Source organism: Lissotriton helveticus, chromosome 3_2, assembly GCF_964261635.1.
Source record: "Lissotriton helveticus chromosome 3_2, aLisHel1.1, whole genome shotgun sequence".
NCBI classification, from domain to species: Eukaryota; Metazoa; Chordata; class Amphibia; order Caudata; family Salamandridae; genus Lissotriton; species Lissotriton helveticus.
In genome coordinates this window covers 383,983,899-384,008,017 of record NC_136062.1, presented here as the reverse complement: position 1 = coordinate 384,008,017, position 24,119 = coordinate 383,983,899, and the positions used below count along the sequence as shown (strand labels likewise).

Here is a 24,119-nt window from a genome sequence, read left to right as displayed (position 1 = left end):
ATTTATGGCTCCCATACCGCAGGTAAACTAGCAAATGCCTCAAAAAAATGTTCCATTAATGTACAAATATTTGGAAACCACCTCCTTAGAGCAGAGACAGGTCTTCTACCATAAATCAAAGGATTATCCCGTGGAAATACGGATTCATAAAAACTACTTGTACAAACTAAGAAGACTGCAACCAAAAAGTTGAAATCCCCTTCTGACCATCACAAGCAACACGAAATGCTTGCCGTCAAGGTCGTAGTATAAACATGCCCTCCATCAACTTTGTACACTGGTGATGCTCCTCAAAATGACAGTCTGAAAACATGCTGAAAACGTATAATTCAAATGGTCATATCACGAGAAACTATTTAAGCATAATGTCAAATGGGGCACGTGCATGTCTGTCTCAAATAAGAACGTGGAATTTTAAGAGTGCCTATCTTTGAGCTAATTCCCACATACGTAAGAAGGTACTGGTGATTAGTACATCACCTGTGCCATTGTATTATTGTGTTGCGTATTCATTAATCCCAATCAAGTTGCATCCAAAAGCGGGCCTTAAGAATTTCGCAAGCAGGCCAGTACGTGTACTGCGAACCGTGTTCATCAGAATCTAACAGACTAACTCAAAAGGAGAACAGAACCTGCCCTTATTATAATGCAACTGGGAAAGGGGGAGACTCGTCCTTCCCCTTCACATTTGTGTGACGTTCCATACACCCAGGATCCACAAGATGATCCATGTGAGGATTATGAGGTGGTGCCTCCAGGACCCAACAATCCAAACTTATACCTGGCAAAGCATTCTCCCCCATGTGACACCATCTCAGCTAACAGGACAGCTAACTTTATTCAAGTTAATCTTCATTCAGTGCAGGAAGAAGAGGATGTCTTGGTAGAAACCCTCTCACACACACACCGTGGGCCACCCAATTCTTGCCAATGCTTAAAGGCATGCTCACACTGACACAGGAACATTTTCAAAGACCAAGTGAAAGGTGTAACTAATACTCCCAAGCATGGGCAAAAAAATGCAAGCCTTTCCCTACCGATTCTCCCATACCTGACTGGTAACCTCCTGCCAGACTCGGTGGTCCATGCTGCACATAAACGAAAAAATACTCCGGGCACTGGGGATGCCTCATCCCCAGATAAAAAAAGTAAAAAAATGATGCATCAGGAAAGAGTTGCAGGACAATCGGCAAAACAATGGCATATTATTAGTTTAGTAGGGCTCTTAGCATGTTATGATCGTGCCCAGTGGGATGAGATCGGAGAGCTTATACAGCACTTACCAGAATAGTACAAAGAAAGCGCGCAAGAAATGATATTACAAGAGCAGGTACTTTCTAATACATCTATTAGGTGTGCTTTTGATGCGGTATACAGTGCTGCTAGAGGATTCTATTCAAGTATCCTTATTGAGAGTCATGCGTGGCTTAGAATCTCTAGTTTCAAACCAAATGTTCAGCAGCATCTGATCAACTAACCTTTTGGTGGAAGGCATCTATTCTGCCCTCAAGTTGAACAGATACTGGAAAAAATTAAAAAGGAAACAGACACTGCCATAGCCAAGGGAGCTTGCGGACTAAGCTTAGTCACCCACAGTTTTGCGGACGTTCTAAGACATCCTCCCCAGAGGCTCACACCTCCTTATCAAAGACAAAAAAAGATACCCAAACTACCACGGGGTACATTAGTAGGATCACACAGAGGAAATATTACTCAAACAGTGACCCCCTTGTCCTGCACCCTGACCATACAACACCTATCTGGGGAAGACTACAGGTGCTCTTACCACAATGGCGCAATGTCACTGCAGCTCAGCAAGTCCTAGTTATTGTGTAACACACTATTGCCTGTACTCACTGCAACACCACCAACCATACCCCCATGACCACACTCCCTCTTCCTTCATCTGCATCTTCTGCATGAGGAAGTAAAAGCCCTATTAGAAAAGGGAATTCTAGAGCAAGTGCCACAACCCCAAAAATATGGGGGTATTCTCGCTGTATTTACGGATTCTTAAAAAGGATGGCTCTCAGGCCCATCCTAGACCTTTGGCCTCTCAACAATACATCAACTCGCAGCCTTTCCACAAGGTTGCTCCCCAAGATGTCGTACTGCTCGTCAAGCAAGGTAAATTCATGACCTCCCTGAATTGGAGGGACGCCTATTTTCACATCCCAAATCCACCCAGCACTTTTCCATTACCTAAGATTTGTGGTAAGTGACCAGCATTGTCAGTTCAGAGTTCTCCACTTTGAGGTCACCACCTCACCAAGGGTTTTAATAAACGTTTTGGCAGTGGTTGTAGCTCACTTACTAAGGTGCTGCAACAACTTCTTTCCTTACCTAGACAACTGGTAGATAAAGAGCTTTAGCAAACAACATTGTCTTGCTAACACACAGCAAAAATTGTATTTACTCCACAATCTGGGCTCTTCTATAAACTCAAACAAATCCTATCTAATGCCATTACAAATTCAAACCTTTCTAGGGGAAATCCCAAACACAGTAATCGCAAAAGCTAAACCCAGTGCCACTCGAATCAATGGTTTTTAGTCTCTGCTTCCTCTTTTTTAGCCAAATAGTCTGCGTGCACTCCTCTGGGTCATGCGCTTGTTGGGTATGGTGTTACAGCAAACAAATGAATGACGAAATGCTGACCATGCAAACATTCTCCCCTAGTCAAAAGATCTGGGTTAAATCCATCGTTCTTTTGCTCACCATGCCACCCCAGTTTAAACCCAGCCATATGCAAATCAGTCTGGACCCTGTGCCTCATGGGAACAGTCCAAACCGAACTGCCAAGCCAGGTCCTCCCTGGACCGGAAACAAGCATCCTGGGACCAGTTTCAGGTTATGCCACCCTTCTTCGGTCAGGCTAGCTTGAATCCAGTGGCACAGTGAGCAAGGGACCCACGTCTGGGCATACCCATCCCACTTAGGGCGAAATGATGGACGGAATGCTGACAATGCTAACATTCTCCCCAGTCAAGATCTGGGTTAAATCCATTGTTCTTTTGCTCACCATGCCACCCCAGTTTAGACCCAGCCTTTTGTCCTCCCTGGACCGGAAACCAGACTGGGGTGGTGCGGTGAGCAAAAGAATGATGGATTAAACCCAGATCCTTGTGCCTGGGGGTGAATGTTTGCATTGTCCAGCATTCCGTCCATCAGTTGTTTATTTATTTATTTATTTATTCAAAGTTTTATATAGCGCGAACAAGATCCTTACAGATATCAGAGCGCTTCACAAAGACAGGGAAGGGGCAACAGAGTAAACAGAGATAATGGGAACAGTATAATAATCAGTGACAAGGTAATAACATGGATGATAAAAACAAACATAAAACCAATCCATATATGATCAGGTAGGTAACATGGTAACATGGTAATAACATGGTAATAACATGGTAAGTAACATGGTAATAACATGGATGTTTCTTTTATATATGTCACCCTAAGTGGGAAGGGTATACCTAGACGTGGGTCCCGTGCTCACTACACCACTAGATTCAAGCTAGCGTAGTACGGGGTGGGGTGGTGTGGTGAGCAAAAGAAAGATGGATTAAATTCAGATACTTGTGACTGAGGGTGAATGTTTGCATAGTCCAGTATTCCGTCCATCAATTGTTTTTTTTGCATACGTTAGGTATGATGGCCTCTAGTGTCACTGTGGTACCACAAGCCAGACTTCACACGTGTCTGCTTCAGGAATGCTTAGTAGAGCAGTGGTCACAAGCAAAGGGTCTGTAGGAGGATCTAGTGCTTTTAAAGGCCAGAGCACATCACTCTCTGTAGTGGTAGAATAGCACAAATGTGCAACAAGCTGGCTTTTTCTAGACCCTGGTCCGCTAATAACCATTACTGGAGACTCTACCTTCGCAGATTGGGGAGCACAACTCCAGAACATCAGTGTTCAAAGTGGACTCCCTCCACCAAACATATCACACAAACTTCCTAGAGTCGTTATTGCTCCAGTTGGCACTCTGAACATTCTTCTGCCACATTTGTCACTAGACAGTCCTCAACAAAACAGACTACATAACTTCCATGTATAACCTTATAAAAACAGGGGGCACACACTCATCCCAGCTGTCCACATTAGCCCAAAGCATTTGGCAGTGAACGATACACCACTAGGTTAACCTACTAGCAGAGTGTCTACCAGTAGTGGACAACAACTTTGCAAACCTGCTAAGCAGGATGCAACAAGCCTGAGTGGGAACTCCACCCCCAAGTATTACTGCTGTGCTACGAACGTTTGGGGTAGGGGGGGTTGCCCTACAAAGACCTGTTTGTAACTACTGAAAGACGTGAAATGCCCAAGCTTCGCCTCCAGGTTCTCACAGTCCAAGGGAAATGCACTATGAATGAACTGGTCAGGAATATTGGCCTACGTATTTCCACCTCTCCCACAAGTGGTCAGGAAACTGCACACATATATTCTCTCACATATATTCTAGTTGCTACCACATGGGCCAGACAACCGTGGTTCACTACCAGACGCTCCCCAACAGGGTGGACCTTCTCATGCAGCACCAGGGAAATCTAACACATCCCAATCCCACACATCTCAACCGTAAGATTTGGGTCTTGATATCCTAGAGTTTTAGTACCTACATGTACCCCCTGAGTGCTAGGATATCAGGGAGGCTTGCTGGCCTACCACTAAGGCCTGTTATCCTGCAAAGTAGGAAAAATGTATCCGCTACTGCCTACCCAAGAACAACAATCCTTTAAAACCAAAAGTACAGGATATTGTCTGAAACCTTTTTAACTTGTAACGCTCAGGACTGGTATACACATCTATTCACTTGCATGTGGCTGCAGTAGCGAGTCATCACTCCCTAAACTACATCCCTCAAATCCCATCCTGGAATCTTAATGTAATCCTCACTAAAGAAATGGGGCCCCCTATTGAGCCCCTACATTCTTGTCCTTTTCAATTTCCTTCCTGGAAGGTGATTTTTAGTCGCAATTACCTCCCTTAGACATGTGAGATTCAAGTGTTTACTTTAGGAGTACCTTTTTTCAAGGTACAATCTGACAGAAGTAGCCCTTAGGACTAATCCAAAATTCCTACCCAAGGTGGTATCTTCTTTTTACCTTAATCAAACCAAAGAATTTCTGGTTTTCTTTCCACATCCAATGACAGAACAGAGTGGGTGCTCATGGACTGAATATTAATATGTACTATATTGATAGGGCACAGCCATTTCAGAACATTTTACAATTATTTGTGCCTTTTTCCAAACCAAGTAGAGGGGCTCCTAATTCAAAGAAAGAAATGACTCGCTGGCTACTCAAGTGTATTCAGATCTGTTATACCAAAGCCTAAAGACTGCTCCTCAAGACTCCCAGGCCACATTCTATTCACATAAAAGTGGTTTCAGTTGCTGACATTTGTAAAGCTGCTATTTGTCTCCCACCAAACACTTTTACTAAACACTATTACGTGGATGTTCGAGTTAAACAGCAGACCCAGGTGGGACAAGCTATCTTGCCTACACTTTTCCAATGTTCCCCAACATCTTCCGGCGAGCCACAACCTTATAGGGGAAATTGCTGTCTAGTCTATGCACAGCATGTGTATCTACCGCTTCACATGCCACGACCAGAATATGCTACTTACTCTGTACACATCTGTTTGTGGCATGTCATGTAATAGATTCACATGCACCGCCCTCTCCCCGGAAGTTCTTGGTTGTTGCAGATCCCGTATTTTTATTTACTTTTTCTCTTTCTTATCAATCAATCAGTTTTGTAAGGTTTGGCTTATCACCGCCTGCTGTGCAGCAGGCGTAGAGTCGAAGAGCCAGCTCTTGAGTCCGTTCCTGAAGCCTGTCAGAGCACTGCATGAACATCTTTATGCTTCACTTTACATCTGTAGTCCCGCTAAGCGGGATAATAAACTAACTATGGATTCTATGTACATGAGCAATACTCCCTAAGGGAGAATTCTCTATACCTTGTTATTCACAAGCCTTCTTCGAACAAATACAAATTGTACACGTCCGAGCCCAACACTTGTTAGGAGGAGTATGCACAACTTGTGAATCTATAGCACTGCATGACACGAACAGATGGGGACAAGGTAAGTAGCATATTTCTTTTTCTGGTTTTCCTGAAAAACTGTTGTGTTTTTTCTTGCTTGGTCTATGGTAGATATGCCTAATTCATTTGATGCCAAAGGGTAACCTTACAAGCTGTTTCAGGGTCATAGAATTGAGATGTTGGCAGAAAGAATGGCATGTGCTCAAATAATTGCCATAGAATTATTATCCAGAGTAAAAGTGAAGTAATTGAATGACATTCGCAAACTCATGCATAATGAGTTAAGTTCCATAGAAAATCTGGTGTTTGTATTTTTTACCATCATTAAGGGATACAGACAAAATTGGTTATGAAACTTCTCTTAATCACTTTGTGCTTCTATTGAATGGCAGGAAAGTATAAATGGTATGTCTTTTGCTTCCTCAAACGTAGCCTGCTATTCTAGAACATTCTGGCACAGTATATTGTGCATAACGTTGTAATTTCTTTGCATAGTTCTTGTCTGTATCAATTTATCAAATTGTTGAATTATTTGAAACCCTAAATATTTAATCTCATTACACCTTTTTCTTATAGGAGGATGGGCTTGAACCCCACGTAATCGAGCTGAAAGAGCTGAAGGAGAGCCTGCAGGACACCCAGCCCGTTGGCGTGCTTGTGGACAGCTGCAAGACCATGGACCAGGTTGGTATCTACACAATAGGCTTATTTTTGTTAATATGACATTGAGAGGCATTGCCGACCCAGGGTTCCTGAAGGTATTTGAGAAATTGGGAATAATAGTTTTAGTTGAGTAAAAAATAATTACATTTTAAGAATGAGATATTTGACTTAATGCAGGTTATCTTTGAAGCCAATAGTTTAAAGAATGGAAGAGGTGTGTCATTAACCTGAAATTCACTTTCAGACCTAACCTAGTTCCACCTCTCTGCTGATCTTTGACATTTCTAATTAATTTTGTTGACACAATTGGGCCTAATTGTAGGGGGTAAAAGAAGTGTATGCTCCCCTTATGCATGTTGTATTAGTAAGGATATACATCACAGAAATCTTGGTGAACCAAAGTGTTTGTCTTTGTGAATGTGCAGGTTGAAGTGGTCGTTTTCTGCAAACAAGAAGCTCTTCTCTGACATCTGTAATATCTATATTCTGTTAATTTGTGTTATTCTTTTTAGACTGCCTTACCAGAGTATGATTTTAATCAGTACAACACAAGATTAATTAACTGATAAAATAATGAATAATATATCTTAGTATGTAGTTCAATGGGTTGTCCTTTTGTCCCAATGATGCCTGAACGAGTTTGAGTTATTTTTCTGTCCATCACTTCAGGATATTAACACCTTTACATCACATTTTCACACATCTTTTCTGCTAAAGGCAGCAATATACATTAAAAATGGTTCATAACACTTTTCAAAAGATAACTGGTTATTTATACATGACCAGTTAACGTGTACAAAGTTTCATAATATGCAATGCACTACATGTTCAGGATTTTTAGTTACTTTTGTTTGAGGTAGATTTTTCTAAACCTGCAAGTCACTGGTCTGGATTATGTGGCAGTTGCTTCAAATCAATAATTACAAAGGATATTTTTCAGTAGCTGTATAATGTAGGTCTTCTAGGTGTGCAAATAATGCTCTAAACAACACTTACACTATGATTTTAGTGCTTCACCAGTTTTAGAAGGTATTTTACTGGTTATTGATCAATGGAACAGGCAGTCTGGGTGGCTGTTTAAATCCTAGATTTACAAAAACGTATCTCTCGGCCCATGAATACTGTTAAAGATCCTGGCACCCGATGTTTGCCACTTTTTTTTCTCTATTGGTTTATTTTAATGGAAATATTTTTGCGTACCTGGTTTTTACCTTTTTATTTTATTCTTGCATGTGTAGGCTTATGCAAAAAGAAAGACTGTGATAAATCAATTAAAATGACCACCATTCCCTCCTCTGCCCAATTCTAACTGATAATAGCAATAGGTTAATAATTTACGCAACTCAGAATTACAGAAATCTTAGTGGCATGTGACAAATCCGTAATTGGAGCAGAGAAATACAATGCATATATCAAGCAGACATTGATCTAATCCATTTTTCATTCACACCACAAAAATTGCATGTAGGCGCTCGGCGATAGGTGTTTATTATTATCCATGTCAGTAGTAGTACTCCTTTTACCAGTGTCCCATTAAACGCATAATTGAGTCCACAAAGCCAGGATTGAAACCTGTGACCAAGCAGGTCTACAGAAGGGCAGTCACCCATCTCAAGGGTGAAGATTGGGCAGTGGCATGTGGTGATGGTTGAAGGATCCAAAACATTTTTCAAAAGACTGATGCTGAAAGAGGACCAACTCAGGGCACTTTTACTGAACCACTTGAATTGAATTCTGCTAGACCTTTTGTGATCTCAATATCACCTTCACTATATTAGGAAACTATAATATATTGTGGTGATGTTTTGTTATTCAAAGTAATTATTACTCACTGCTTTTGTGTAACATTTCTGCGAGTAAAAGAGACATGGATGACCTGGTGGGCGCATACATAATTAAGAGGCCTGAGTAATCTCTGGCTCTCCAGTTCCGTAAAGGGTTTAGGTCAGTGACAACTAAACGTCATTAACTTTTAATGGCAGTTAGATAGGCTGTGTGAAAGAACCATGTTGGTCTTCATTCATTCAGCGCTGGGCTGCCCCCGGGTAACCCGAGCTTTAGAAATGCCTCTTCAGTCAAATAGAGAGCACCATGCCTTAGTTCCTTCTCTCTTATTTTATTTATCTGTGAAATCAGGAGCACTTAATTGTGGACTGATATCAGCATAAAGTCCTATGTAAAAATGTGCTAACTTTTGATCATTTATGTAAAATAAATGAGAAAGAATAAAAGTAATATTTCCAGTTCCGCTGCTCTCCTACAAACTAAAATGCAAGTATTGGGAGCAAGGAAAAGGAATGGGGAGGTAAACTTACTTCCAGTCTGGACAGATCTATGCATAATAAGTTCTTTAGACGCTCTAGAGAGATGCATTTCTTTCATAGCATTTATAGGTCAGCTTGATTGTAAAGCTCTGCTGCTATATTTTTCTTGTTGAAGGGAAAGCCTTCCACATTATTCCCAACTTCTGTTTCTCTGTTTTTGTATAAATCCAGGCCAAGGCAGTGCTGAAATTCATTGAAGCTATTTCAGAAAAGACGCTGAGAAGTACTGTGGCCTTGACTGCTGCCAGAGGCCGTGGTAAATCAGCTGCTTTGGGACTGGCAATCGCTGGAGCAGTGGCCTTTGGGTATGTTGCTTTTCATTTGATTTTTCTTAAGTCATTTATCACAGAACATTTGAATACAAATGAAAACATTACGTGAGCTGATGACAAATAACACATCAGTGCTTTTAAAAAAACTCTTACTTAAGAGGAAATACTGTATAGCCACTCCTTAAAAATAATAAAAAATAAAAAATTTAAATGACCAGGTAAAACTAGAACTGTTCACACTTCAGTTCTGATAAAGCACATACTGTAATATAATTAGTATGAATTAGGGATGAAGCTTTCCTTCCACTTGAAACAGTCATTGAAAGCAGGCCATAATTCCTCATACAAATGTTGAGTCCGTATATTACTCTTTAGTCCTCAAAAGTAATATCAAGCATATTCACCAAATTTCAAAATAGAATTTGAGTCTCTCTCTTATCTTAGCCAGAGGCAAATTTATATGGTCTAAATCTATTCCTGACTTTTGGACGTGAAAATGTATTATAATTTTTCACATAATTTTACATTGCCGCAAAGGGTAGTAGCCGACGTGTAGTACACAGTGGCATTGTAGTACTCTGTAATATTTCCTTTCAGAAACTCCCTACCCTTTGATACCCTAAAATATAAATTTCAAAATCCCTTGTTATTGAAGCTTACCTGCCACCACATAATTAGTTTAACACAGACGTTACTTGGCCATCCTAATTAATATGCAAGCTGACAACAGCTTAAGTATATGTTATACCCTTGCTTGTTTAAACCTCAATTTCTCGCTCTATCTAATTTTCATAATTTCATCACTGCTCACAATTTCATCAGATTTTGTGATGCATTCCTGTCTAACTGTGGAAGGTAGGCTATACGTATGGGGTATTGATCAGTTATAGAATGGCATGTTAAGAGTATGTCGTGGGTTTTTTGTTGTTTATTCACTGTCTGAAATATGTTTTACTTTCTGATACCAACCTTCCTCTCCATTTTAGTTATGTTTAAATTCAGCAGCTCTGAGTCAATAGGTGAATTTCCTTACTACTATTGACCAACCATAAAAATACTTGCAGTGGCCTAATTGTTAGCGAACAACTTTGTTATTAATTTTATGTATTTTCCCTTGTTTTTGGGTATATGCAGTAGTAAGAGGAACTTTATTATTAGTGAGACATTTCTTGTTGACAGTAATGTTATAAGTGGTTAAATGATCTGCAATCTTGATAAGGTGAATGGTAACTTTAATAAGGTACAATACTGACTATTGTTATCCTTTTGCCACAGTTACTCCAACATCTTCGTCACATCCCCGAGTCCTGATAACCTCCACACCTTGTTTGAGTTTGTGTTTAAAGGATTTGATGCTATGCAGTATCAGGTGAGTACTGCAGGCTCATTGATGACATTTTCACAGACAAAAGGCGATAGAGATTAACAAACCTGCACAATTACACTGGCTCTGTCCTCTATTGCTTTTTGTCATTTCTGTTGGTCTGATGCTTGCTGTCAGAGAGGAGACTCAACAGACCTTTCTAGGCCCACACTGAGAGTTGTAAATCGTGATGTATGGTCCTGCAAACCTGGTGGACTCTTTTTCCCAGATCTGTTCCAAGATGCTGTTTAACAATGCTAATGTCTCTTTTGAGATATATATGTGGCAGAGAAACTATGCAGCCTAGAACTAGCTGAACGCGATGTCCTGAGGCGGAAGCCGGGACTTTTATGTGAGCGTGTGTCTGTTTGTGGATACTTCCTATTGTATTTTTAATTCACTTGCACTAGCGATTGCACTCAGCACCACCTGTTGATTTTAATAACTTGGGGCTATTGAGGCTATCGCGCTCCCTGTGCTAACTTACCCGCCAAAATAATTAGTTGCTGTCCCCCATCGCAGCCGATTAGGTGCTGCTCGGGGTGTATTTAACTTAGGCGCCATCTTAGGCGAGGAGCAGGCGAGCGGTCTAGTGCTCGGCCCCTCCCGCCCTCACAGCCATAAAATGGTCCCTCCACCCAGGAAGCGCAGCGGACGTGCGCAGCGGGCGTGCCGGCGGCGCGCCTAAGGCGACCCCGTCTGCGCCCGTCCGCGCACAACCGGATCCCGGGGCGAGGCATGCTGCCCGGATCTGCCCTTATTCTCGCTCTGACCTCCTATCATATAATAATGGCCATGGCTACATATCAAGAGACACTCATAATAAAGCTAGGAACTTAGGGATTTTGGTGGACTGCACATGTCCTGGAGAAATGCCTTTTACACCGTGCACTGACCGTTTTAGTCGGGCCAAGTCTACTCCCCAACCTCGCTCCCTGACCTTCTTCTACTTAAATACCCGCTCTCTTGTTAAACACCAGCAGGATATCTTCCTTTTTCTGATCACAGAGCACCCTGACGTCCTATTATTAACTGAGACCTGGCTGACTCCAGATTACCTGCTCGATATAATAGCTGCACTTCCCCCAAACTACTACATCAACCATGCAGATCGTGCGGATAGCAGGTCTGGCGGAGGGGTTGCAGCAATTATCCATTACTCTTTAAAAACAACCACTCTCACCTGTATTAACCTTAACGTTTGAAACCACCAACACTACTATGTTGTGTGTTCTCCTGTATAGACCTCCTAACTCTATGCCATCCTTCCCTTTTATGTTTAGTGAACAAATCACCAACCTAGCCATGGAACACACTAAGATCCTTTTGGCAGGTGATTTTAACTACTGGTTCAATGACCCTTCGGAAGGCCCTCAATCCTGTGAGCTCACTGAGCTCCTCACAAACTTGAACCTTTCCCGACAAGTTCTCTCGCCTACCCACTGTAAAGTCCATATCCTCGACCACATTTGGTCCAACTTCCCGCTTACCACAACCCCAGTTACCATTCCTTGCCTTTGGTCAGACCATCTTCTCCTTAAGTTTAAACTCACCTGGTCTTCCACTAAATTACCCACTGCTCTGACTTGCTGCAGAGCAAGGAAATGGAAAACACTTGACAAACCAGAATTTATAAAAACACTAAATAATACGGTTCCTTTCCCACATTCTGATATTAATTCTGCCGAATCCAACCGGGCTGGCTGGCTTCAAAATGCAAGCGATATCCACGCACCTTAAAAAGATATTGAACTGGCCCGGCGAGCTGACGCTCAACGTTGGTTCTCCCAAGACCTAAAAGCTAAGAAGCTATCCTTGCACCAACTTGAGCGTAAGTGGCGCCGCTGTTATTCCCCTGACTTAAAATCTGACTTCATCATGGCCAGGAGTACATGAAGGCCATTCTTGCCACTAAATCTGCGTATTTTTCCTCCCGTATTCTAAACTCAGCAGACAGACCTAAGGACACCTTCTTAATCTTAAATGACCTTTTGTGATGCCCTCAACACATACTTTATTGATAAAATCGTGGACATCAAAGAGAGCATTCCTAGCTCCCCTGGTGTTGCTCCATCTGTTTATTACACCTCCACCAATAAGGTCACATTAAATAGGTTTCCTACTATGACCCCTGAGCAATTCTTAGAGTTACTGGCAAGAGTCAAGTCTGGGGCACCCTCTGATAAATGTCCCCCTTACATCCTCAAAGAGTGTCTGTCCTCTGTCCCGACGCCGGCCTATACTCTATTGAACGCTTCTCTCACATCCGGCTTAGTACCCCTTGCATTTAAGGAGGCAACAGTCATCCCACTCCTGAAGAAACCGGGCCTGATCCCTCCTGCATGGCAAACTATCGGCCAATCTCTTTGCTACCTTTCTTGGCTAAAGTTTTGGAAGCCCATGTTGCGAAACACCTGTCCAATTTTTTGGAGGGCTCAAACTGTCTAGATCCCCATCAGCCAGGCTTTCGCCCTGCCCACTCAACAGAGGCAGTGGTAGTTGCGGTCCTAGACTCTCTCCGTGACTGCGCTGACAGACATTCTCCTCAGGCCCTGGTGCTCCTAGATTTGTCGGCCTCTTTTGACACGGTTGACCATGACATACTGATCGACCGTGTCAACCAGGCTGGCATTAGGGGCCTAGCAGCCTGCTGGTTGAAGTCCTTTTTGGAGAATCGTTCCCAGTCGGTCCGCCTTGGCACCCTGGTTGGCCCTAAACGGTCCATTACCTGTGGAGTCCCTCAGGGCTCATCACTGTCACCCCACCTGTTTAACATCTACATTCTCCCTCTACTCCAGACCTTAAGAGACATGCAGGTGTCAGTGTTTAACTACGCGGACGACCTGCAACTGCTCTTCACTGTTGAAACTCCACGCGCTCCATCTCTCATTTCCAGTCTACCATGCGGTTCATCCGAACCTGGATGAATCAAAACCACTTAAAATTAAACCCTGGAAAAACCGAGTTGGTGCTCACAGGGGATAGTGCTAAATTTTGGGGCTCTCACTACTGGCCATCTGATATGGGCAAAGCCCCTACTCCTACTCCTGCTGCAAAGACACTCGGAGTGACCCTGAACAGTGACCTCTCTTTAAAAACACAAGTGGGTCAAGTGGTCTCCAAGTGTTTTGTCCAGCTCAGAAAAATCCGAAAGGTGCGACGTTTTTTTACTCCTGAAGCCATGATCCAGGTGGTGATTACCACCGTACTGTCCCACCTGGATTATGCAAACTCTACATATATAGGCTTACCCTTATATCTATTGAAGCGCCTCCAGATGGTCCAGAACCATGCAGCCAGACTGATCACAGCGCAACCTAGATGGCATTCAGCATCCCCTCTGCTCAGGGACCTTCATTGGCTCCCTTTGGCCCAACGTTGTTCCTTCAAAACTGGCTGCATGATCCTTAAATCTCTCCATTGCAAAAGCCCCAGATTCATAGATAATCTCATCATCAGGCACACCCCCTCCCTCAATCTGCGTTCTGCTCACCAAGCCCTCCTCCAGACACCTGCCTTCAAACGCAAACGTTCTGGTGGCTGCAGATTTGCTGTTCTTGCATCTCGCCTATGGAACTCCTTCCCCTTCGAGATCAGATCTTGCTCGGATCTCATGTCATTTAGGAAAGCTTTAAAAACATGGCTCTTTAGACAAGCGTATCACTGATTCCCCCTTCTTCTCACGTCCCCAGGTTCCTTTCTCTGTCTATCTTAGCGCCAGGAAACCAATCGGTGGCAGCACGCTCAATAAATACTTTTTAACATAACATAACATAGAACTATGTTTGTGCGTGCTAAAAGAGGAAGGCACCCATACTTTAGCAGCTTGCTATTCCACCAGTCCTGTCAATAATTTTGTGATCCTTGTGAGAACTTAGTAGCAGTCCAATTATAGCACTGATTGTCCAGAGCAGTGAAACCAAGGCCGCACTCTGTGCAAATTGGGTGATTCTCAGTCATACTTGCCCACTTTGAAGCCTGCCCACCTACATGCCAAAGAGTGAAACCACCAGTAGATTTGTTTGAATCCAGGAAGTTATATATTCTAGTACTTGATCTTTGGTGAGGTCTCAACCAGGTATCTTTCACTTTGTTCTTGTGGCATCTGGAAGAGACCCTAGAGTGAAGCTGAAAGACAGGAAGGGTGAATTCTAACTATGTATGGTTGTTTTAATGTATTTAAGGACCACCTATTATAAATAAATATTTTTCTTACTGACAAAACTAAGATTATCTATATCCACCTCTGAAAACTAGAACATGATGCTGTTCGGGAATAATTCAGCTAACAATACTAAGGATTGCTGAGGAAGATGTGAGGAGTTTGTGTGGGGTTCACCAATCACAAGCGGTGTTTGCTGCTCGAATAGAGAAGACTAGAAGACAGCTTGTTTGGCAGTGTTCCTATGGAGGGTTTGCGGATGGTCCGACTTTGGCAAACTCTACAATATGTGGTACTTCAAGGATCTTAACCTCACAAGAAGAAATGAGTTTTGGATTCATCCAGTGGCGGCGTTCTACTGTACTGTAGAGAAATATGTCTCATGACTGCAAAGAAGCAAGAGTCTAAAGAAACCGAGTCATCTGAAATATCTAGGAGAAATCCACCAGGTCCTGGAATTGGAAAGGAGGCCCAGTTACAACTGTTTTGTCAGAGGATCAGTCTCAGTAAGTTGGGGACATTTGAAGCATCCGGACAACAGGGAGTACTTTTGTTTCAACCTCTGAAATTCGCGATGTTTGCATTCAGCTGCCTCTTTTGAAACATGAACATTTGTGGCATAAAGTGTTTACTTAATTAAGCCCATATGGCTATTCACTGGCGTATCGGAACAAAGGTGCTGCTTCTTTATTGCCAAAAACAAATAACACTGCCACCCATAGTAGTTTACGGATATACTTCTAGAACACTGGTGTGCTTAAATAAATACACCAAAAAAGGCAACCTTATGTATTTTTCACTACCTCCTGATCCCTAAACTAGATTTTCTTAATTTTTGTGTCTTTTAACTCCTTATATTATTTTCCTTTATTATTTAATGGTGTTTTTCGTTTTACATTCATTTTTCTCTGGGATACATCTGACTGTTTCTGTCTGGATACTGAGGATAACCCTAGGCTTTCTCAAAGAAACCTGCTTTTGCTTCTAGGCACTAGCATATTTTTTCACATACACATTTTATTGATTTTTGCACAGAAAAAAACGATAAGACACGCAAGTAGCTTGTCGGAGAAAGGTATAAAGAGTTAGCTGAAGGCATTGGGAACTCCTATGATGCAATACAATAGCATAAAACAAAAGCAGCACTCCTGTCTCTAGTTGGGACCATAGGCTAATTGGCCCAACCATTTCCCTCCAACTCGACCATGCTTAAAGGGGCAGCCATTGGCCTCGTAGACCAATTTTTCTTGTAACGAACACCAGTCCACCCTTTGGCGCCGTTGCAAAGGGTGGGAGGAGTAGGGGTCTTACAAAAAGTGCCAATATCACACGTGGCGACCATAAGGGGCTGTTCCAAAGACGGACTGAGCGGTCCTCGCGCCACCAAAGCCGTTGACTTCCAGTAGAAGCACTAAAGGGAAGAGGGTAACCTCCCATACCAGCACTTCAGTCGGCACTAGAATATTGAACTAATTGGTAGGTATTTATGGAACCAGAAAAACCTTTAGCCGCTGCCATTTAACATAGCTGTGCCCTATCCTTCTCCTGATATGTGAACTGATCTTTATTACTTTATTGTGTATTGTGTAACTGTATCCAACCCACAAACAGCCTTTGCAGATGAGCACCTATTATTTATTTATCTTTGTTTTTGTAGAAAGATAATACACTTTTTTTTTTTTTAATTGAAGAAAAACAATGTGGGAGCTAAATGCACCTCACCACAAGACTGCAGTATCTCTCCCTCATAGTTTAATAATCCGGTTTCCTATACTTATCTTACATTTCAGATTGCTGCATTCTAACTTTAGGAATATTTAAAAATCTCTTTTTATATGTTTCTTTGCCTTGCAGGAACATTTGGATTATGAGATTATTCAGTCTTTAAATCCCGAGTTTGAGAAGGCTGTTGTCCGAGTGAATGTCTTCAAGGAGCACCGGCAGACCATACAGGTACAGAGTTAATTACTTTCTTTCTATATTTTTACTTCTCTTGTTAAAGCTAATTTTGTATAGTGCACAATAGTCCTGGTTGGCCACAAGGAGCTTGTTCAAACAAATGAGCCATTCATGGACGACCCGGAGATTACACTTTGGATGCACAAGCATGATGTTTTGGAGCAGTCTTGATATGGTTACCGGTAGGCCCACACCAGTGCATTTCCTAGCATATAGTGATTGCATCATGGACAGGAAGGCTCAGGTGCACACTGTAAAATGACTCTGGTAGGTAGCGTCAGTCATAGGGTAGCTGTCACTGTTGGAAGAGTTAGTACTTTACTTCATTTCTAAATAGGAAGAGAGCATCCTGATTTAATAGAATCAAATATAAACCTTTAAACTGTGGTGGGAATCTAAACAACGCTGGCCTTCGACTAACAAACTCTCTATCAAGAGTACCGCTATGTGGATGCAATTGGTTTTCCCCACACAAATATTTATTTCGTGGTCACGGTGGAGGCTATTGCTGCTCCTTACCAGTACTTACAGGGGTTCCCTGAGTAAAAAAACCACTATGAATATGCTACCACATTCGGTGTCGCTCACGGGCATTTTCCCATTGTGTAATGGTTGCACAATTGTAGCCACTACTACAACTTTAGGTTGCCTCCTATCTCCTTGTCCTGTCGAGACCCTACTTTTAACACGAGGTCGAAACGCCATTGGCACCATAAGTACTAGCAAGCCTAAACTGAGTAACAGGCTGAAACCTAACATACCTAAACTCAGTTACAGGCTCAGGATTTTTATATCTTAGGACTCACCAACTCATGGTTGGTTGGTTGTGTTTTTGTTTTCCTTTCTTCAGAAAACACTTTCTGTTTTCTAATACCTGGAATTGTTTGTTCATTACTGCTAGAAGGGGTTCGCCTTCACTTGGACGCGATGCACTTGTTTGTTGTCTACGTGTGCATTTCTATATTTTTATTTTATTTAGAGTACTATGATATTTGCGCTGATTAACTTTCTTTCTTTTGCTAACATTAATTGTTTACAGCTATCATTGCTAACACAATTAACATTGTGATGCTTAATGATGCCAATTAGAACAGTTTTTTTGTTGCAAATATTGTTCTCCCAGGTAGGGTTGCCCTTGTAAGATTCAGGTGTACAGAAGGTCGTACTGCAGAGGGAAGCCTTCTCGGGCTCCAATGGGATCAAATACCATGTGGGCAGAGAATGCACAGTGGTGAGGCAGTGAGGGGAAATGGAAAACACCCCTTTTAAAATTTGCACTGATTGCTTTCACAAGTTCTTCCAGAAATACCCCCCGCGGTGTGGACTGGGTGGTGTGCCTCGCGAACGATGGAAGTGCTGAAAAGTGCGAGGCCTGTGAAAATTTTGCATCGAATACACTGAAGATGAGGCTGAGACAGTGTTTGGCACACCATGTCATGGCAGACCCACCAAACAAAGCACAAGTCTTTATAGGACCTTGACCTATCCAGCAAAGAGAAGTAGGAAGAGAACGTCTTAAAAGTGTAACTGGCATAGGGTAGGACAGTCGAATGACAAAGCAAGCATCATCGACGTCAAGTAGCTGAAGTTTGCAAATAAGTGTTAAAGGATACCGAGAATAGGCACCAGAAGGTAAAAAAAAGGGTGGTCCTCATAGACCTCGATGTCAAAACTGTCGACTGTCATAGAACGACTCAAGTAAAAAGGGCTGCACGTGTCCGACTAAAGGATATGGATTGAGGTCAATCTTTCTGCCCATACTTTGATACTGACAGGTTCACGAGAAGGAATGCAGGATAAAGTACCAAAGGCCAAGAAGCCACCAACCTCGTATAGGCAATGTCGACGGCTGCCGAGCAACGAATGCTCAAGGCCGAACATAACAAACGTTCGCTTGTAGTCCAAATAGCGGCACTCTCCAGAGAAAGAAGAAGTTTGACTTCTTGAAGGGATTTCTCATCCCATCGAAACAGACTGAGGGAGAGACAACAACTGAATATCGTGCCGCCCTAGACGCCGTAGCCACATAGAGAGGATCAAGAGTTCTTAGACAAAGATTTCACTCTAATTAAAGGTCAGGAACAACACAATGCCAGATCTCTGAGGAAAGCTTCAACTGGTTCCCTCAAGACTTTCACCACCGTATAACCTTGCCATGTATTACTGCCTCATCTAGAGGGCGGCAGTCACCTATGGAATACAACTCAAGTAGGAAAGTGAGGGCTCCTGTTTCCTCCAAGAAAAACACTGATGCCATCACAAAAGGCAAACCCATACACGCTTGGCTGAGAGCTTTAAAGCTAAGGTTCACGTATCAGTCATCAACATGCCCTTCACAAGAGAACTACATGGCAACCATATACCAAAAGGATGCATAGCTGCCCATACTAATGAAACCAAGACACAGGCAGTACCTCAGATTCATTATAGACAAGGTCTACTACCAGTTCCAGTTGGCTCCAAGGATGTTCACAAATAACTGGCGGCAGTGGCTGCACACCTGAGGAGACCAGGACTACCCATACCGGGACGCCTGGCTACAGAATGCAAGTGTGAAACAGAAGTGTCAACAGAACAAACACACATTCATCTCTTCGCTATATTAGTTGGGATCCACCATACACCACGAAAAATAATCCCAGCAACCCGAACAGGTAAACGTGTTCCTTCGACCTATTCAGCTCAAAGACGGCACATAACTACTCGATTGTCAAAAGAGTGTAGACAATAACATAGCAAGCTCCCTGTAGGAAAGTGCCCCTATTTGCAAGTGAACAGTGGAGCCGTTTAAGTACATGTGCGGTACACCGGTGAAAACGAGTTTACCCACTACATGATGGCTTCACTGAAACTAAAGATGTTTAGTATCAAACATTTCGTATTAATAAACCCACACTAATTCCAGTGAAGGATTAATTAATACAAGCACCCAGATGGCACCTTAGAGGTGCCCCCTGAAAACCTACCAACTACTAGTGCTCTGGCTGACTGGTGTAGACCAGCCTACCACCACAGATAGGTTTCTGACCCCCTGCAGGAGAGAGCCTGCGTTCTGCTAGGGCAGAAACAATGCCTGCTTTGGCTAGAGGTGTAGTCACCTCCTCCGAGCAGGATTGGTAAGTATTCTGGATATCATGACAGGAGACTTTAAAGCCTTTGTTTTGCGACCCAACTCCTCCCTAGACTGGGTAATTGCTCCCGCCTCCCTTCCCTGGACCCAATTGGTACTAGGAGAGGGAGAAAACTAGCTAGTAAGGAGGTGTGTTCCCTGTCAGGCTAGTTCCACCCCTAAGGTGGGCAACCTGATGTGGAACTTTTAGAATTCCACCATCTTAGTTTTGGACGAATTAAACTCTCTGGATCAGGCCCACTCCCACTTCCCACAGGAAGTGGTCTTATAAAGGGTGTAGACACCCTGAAGGGAAGTGGCCCATTGGCTTCTACTTGTCACTCCCTTCTACGTCCCTAAATTTAGTATTTAGGTGGCAGCCCTGACATCAGGAACTCTGATTCGATGGATCAAGCCTGCCTGCACAGTGTCTCAACAATTGTGTTCAGCTACTCATCCTGCAACTGAGAGGCTTCCAAGAATCTCAGGAGAATATAAGCCATTCGCAAATTCCCCGCAATCTTCCTTGGAGTAGAGGAGCTACTCCCCTGCAGTCCGCAAGCATCGTAGAAAAAAGTCCGGTTCACTGAGTTGTCGCTCACCGGCCAGCCAGATGCAGCAGTCCCTCAGGAAGAGGTACCTGTACTCCTGAATGCTATATCTTCCCCCCGTCAACCCCCACCAAGTGAAAGGACATCAGGACCAACCAGAGCTGCACAGGCCCAATTGCCACTTGAAATAAACAAAGACCGTGAGAGTTCAATCGGGACTCAACTGGGGCCAAGTAGCCGTTAAGGGACGTCGGCACCACAGAGACCCACCTCCAGAGTAGCCCAGCTGTCCTGATATTAAGCCCTCAACAAGAGAGAGAGAGAACTGCAAGGCCCTAGGATGCACAGAGCCCAGTCCAACTTTCCACTCTGCACCTGAGCGTCCCAGCCCAGGTACGGACAAACCAGTTGTTCTCCTTTGTTTCCAGGACCCTTGTGACCCATTGGTAGCTCCTAGACTTGTCCCCAAGTCCCCTTCTGCAGCCTTTTCTTAGGTGCCCCCCCCCCTCTCTCTGCTGGTGTAGTAGGCATAGCAGCCAACCCCGCCAGCACCTCTGCACCCAAATGCCCTAGGGCAGGGAACGAGTCATTGCTGGTGCTACTTTGGGCCTTGGCACTCTACGACCCTAAGGAGACCCCCAGAAACTGATCGCCAACTACGATAAGCAACATATGCCTTGTAGGAAGCTGTCTCTTTATGTGATATATTGGTAATCTGATATAAGGCAACCCTTGGACTCTTTGCATAGTATAGGTGAACCGGGGCTTGCTCTAGCAATCCCTAGATGCTCTATTAGGGGTAGTGGGTCGAGCAGCTTTAGGCTTTACCAAGAGGCGTGCAAGACAAATGCAAATACACGCAATGATCAATAAATGACACGACTCAAGTAGATCCACACTAATTTATAAAAATAGAAAGTATTTTTATGTATGTTTAGGCATCTGAGAGAAATCGTTTAGGTTAGTACGTTTTTAAATATTAATAATTTTCAGTTCAATAAGTGAACAGACCATGAGTTCTGCATTGTTATCTTATTGGAGGTAGAACAAGTTCTGCAAACGGCTATGTAGTACAGCGACTTATGGGACCAATCTACAGGAGTTAACCACATTGGTGCTAAGGCAATTCCCGCTGGGTGCTAACTAGTCTGATTTTACATTGTTCATGACAAGGTCAGCTCGTCATAAGCACAGCTCCAGTGTGCCTCATGACGAGCTGACCTTGTCATGAGCATGGTAGGGGTTAAAGTGAGAGGTGGGCAAGGTCCAAGGCAGCACCAACCGTACACCATCAACGGCACAAGGGTGGCTGGGTGTAGGGTGCAAGACAGCGTTGAGTGCCCAATGTTATTCTATGGAATCAGTCTCTGTGAATAGAGGCTGCGGGCCCTGACTAGGAGGCAAGTCGGGCTTAACCAACTGGGGGTCTCAGGCCTTGGGATGCACCGGGTTGTAGGGACACATTTGGTACTCTTCTCTCCTGCCCCAGAGCGATGGGAGCAGAGGTGTCCTAGGTGTAGGAAAGTGACCTTTTTTGACATGGTCACCCACACTTTTTGCCTGTAAAAATATGATATCCTGACATGTAGTACTAAGCACCCTGCCATAGGGCGGTCAGGCCTGCTGTAGGCGTGATTTACAAGTATCACATGCAGTTGTAGGAGACATGGAACACAGGGATATGTGACATCTCGTATTTTCCTTTTTGTCTGTACCAAGACATGCAGCCTGGAATGGCAGCCTTGCATGTGTTTTGTGAGGGGTCCCTTACAGTGGCACAATTTGTGCTGCTTCCTTTATGGGCTCTCTTTAGTACCTCAGGCCCTAGGTACCAGGGGTTCCATTACTAGTGACTTACAGAGAGTGCAAAAGGTTTAGCCAATTGGGGAAACAGTTGTACAGTGTTGGGATAGAACTCTAGCACTGGAGACCTTGTTAGCATGAATCCAATGCACTTCCAGTCATCAGTTACAGGGCAAATAGTGGGGGTGACTATGTCAAAAAGGGCTATTTTTCTACATGCCTTTTTTTCGCGTAGGGAAGTATTGCTGCGTAAAGACGCATTAAAGCAAACTATTTAGTTACGTGTAAAATTTCATATTTAAAAGAAATTGATCGCGAAGTTCGTGATATCAAAATTTACATATAAAATGCGACTTATTTTTCAAAATTGGTCTCAAATTTATTCTTGAGTGTGTCTCGTTTATTGCCTCCTTTTGTGGCAACAAATGCCTAGCACTATCCTCTGCTTGCCCACACTATCACAAAAGTGAGCATTTGGTATATCATTTTTGTCTCTTTAGACCTAACCAGAAGGGTCAGTCTCTGACCGTGAGGACTGTAAAGAAAGTAATGGGCATGATTCATAATAGCATCTTGCATCCCACTCATACTGCATGCAAGACTACACGTGCAACCCTATAGGATCCATACAGGAATGGCTCTGCTACAAACTGTGACAAGCCACGAGGAGTTGGGAGGATCTAGTGTCTGTCACTGCAAAGATTAAGAAGGAAGTAAACTGGTGGAATGCAACAATGTAACTATAGGAAGGCCTTTCAAATGAGCAACTCCCACAGTGACTGTATGGGGTGGGGAGCACATATGGACACTCTATAGTCTGGGGCCTCTGAAGCCCTCCGAAGCAGTAACCCATATAAACATGCTAGAACTCAAGATGTTCTTCCTGGCATTGTAGACCTTCCAAGCACACATGAAAGGACAGACGATATGATCCAGACAGACAACACAACAGCACTGTACTACCTCAACAAACCGGGGTGGGTGGGTAAAGTAATTCCTACTCTCTAAGCTAGCACAGGAGATATGGAAATGGGCTATTCAACAGAACATAACTATGGTGGCAATATCACTCCCAGGCAAACAGAACATTGAATCCAACAGGTAAAGCAGACATGCAGACTTCTCCCGCGAATGGGAGCTGAAACAAGAGGAGCTGGGCGACATTTTCTGGCAATGGGGCACAACAAGCATAACCTTGTTCACAACACCAGAAAACGCAAAATGCCAAGACTTCACCTCCAAGTATCCATATCACCTGTCCAAGGGAAATGCCCCATCAATAAACTTGTTCAGTGCACTAGCATACACCTTTCCACTGATTCCCCTGATCCCAATGGTGCTGCATAAGTTCAGATAATCAAACATATCTCTCTTACTAACGCTCACCAGTGGGCCAGACAGACATAGTATTCGGACCTGTTAAGTGTCCAGAGTGTGGAAGATATTTGCCTTCAAGGCCTAGGGTACTCTCTACAAAGAAGAAATGGGCAACTCTAGCTTTCCTAGCAAACTTCCAATCAGTGACATTTGCATGGTGGCATATTGTCATCCACTGACACGTTCAAGTATCATTACTGTGTGGACATCTAGGTAAACAGGAAGCACAGGTGGGACAGAGACTGCTACAACACCTGTTTGCAAACTCGAGCACATCACAAGCCGACCTCCTACAGGAGACTCACACAGCTAAAAAAAATCAAGGCATATCATGTGAATTCGTAAGAGGATTCATGCTTCAAAACAAAATGGTTGTTTACTGGTAGTAGTAATTTTGCAGCTTTTAGAGTTTTCTGGATTTACATGCGCCCCACCCGCCTCCCCAGAAATGACAAGAGTCAAGCAGGCAAAGCCAGAAACACGCC

At 43.3% G+C, this 24,119-nt stretch overlaps 1 protein-coding gene across 2 annotated transcripts in view; it reads left to right on the top strand.

Moving 5' to 3' along the window:
* Nucleotides 1–24,119, top strand: part of NAT10 (N-acetyltransferase 10) — a 150,000-nt gene that overhangs the window by 60,017 nt on the left and 65,864 nt on the right. For both annotated transcript variants that reach the window (XM_078684254.1, XM_078684253.1), the window contains 4 exons: nt 6,628–6,735; nt 9,210–9,343; nt 10,586–10,679; nt 16,690–16,788. In XM_078684254.1, the coding sequence (XP_078540380.1) occupies nt 6,628–6,735; nt 9,210–9,343; nt 10,586–10,679; nt 16,690–16,788 (435 nt within the window). The remainder of the gene's footprint in view (nt 1–6,627; nt 6,736–9,209; nt 9,344–10,585; nt 10,680–16,689; nt 16,789–24,119) is intronic.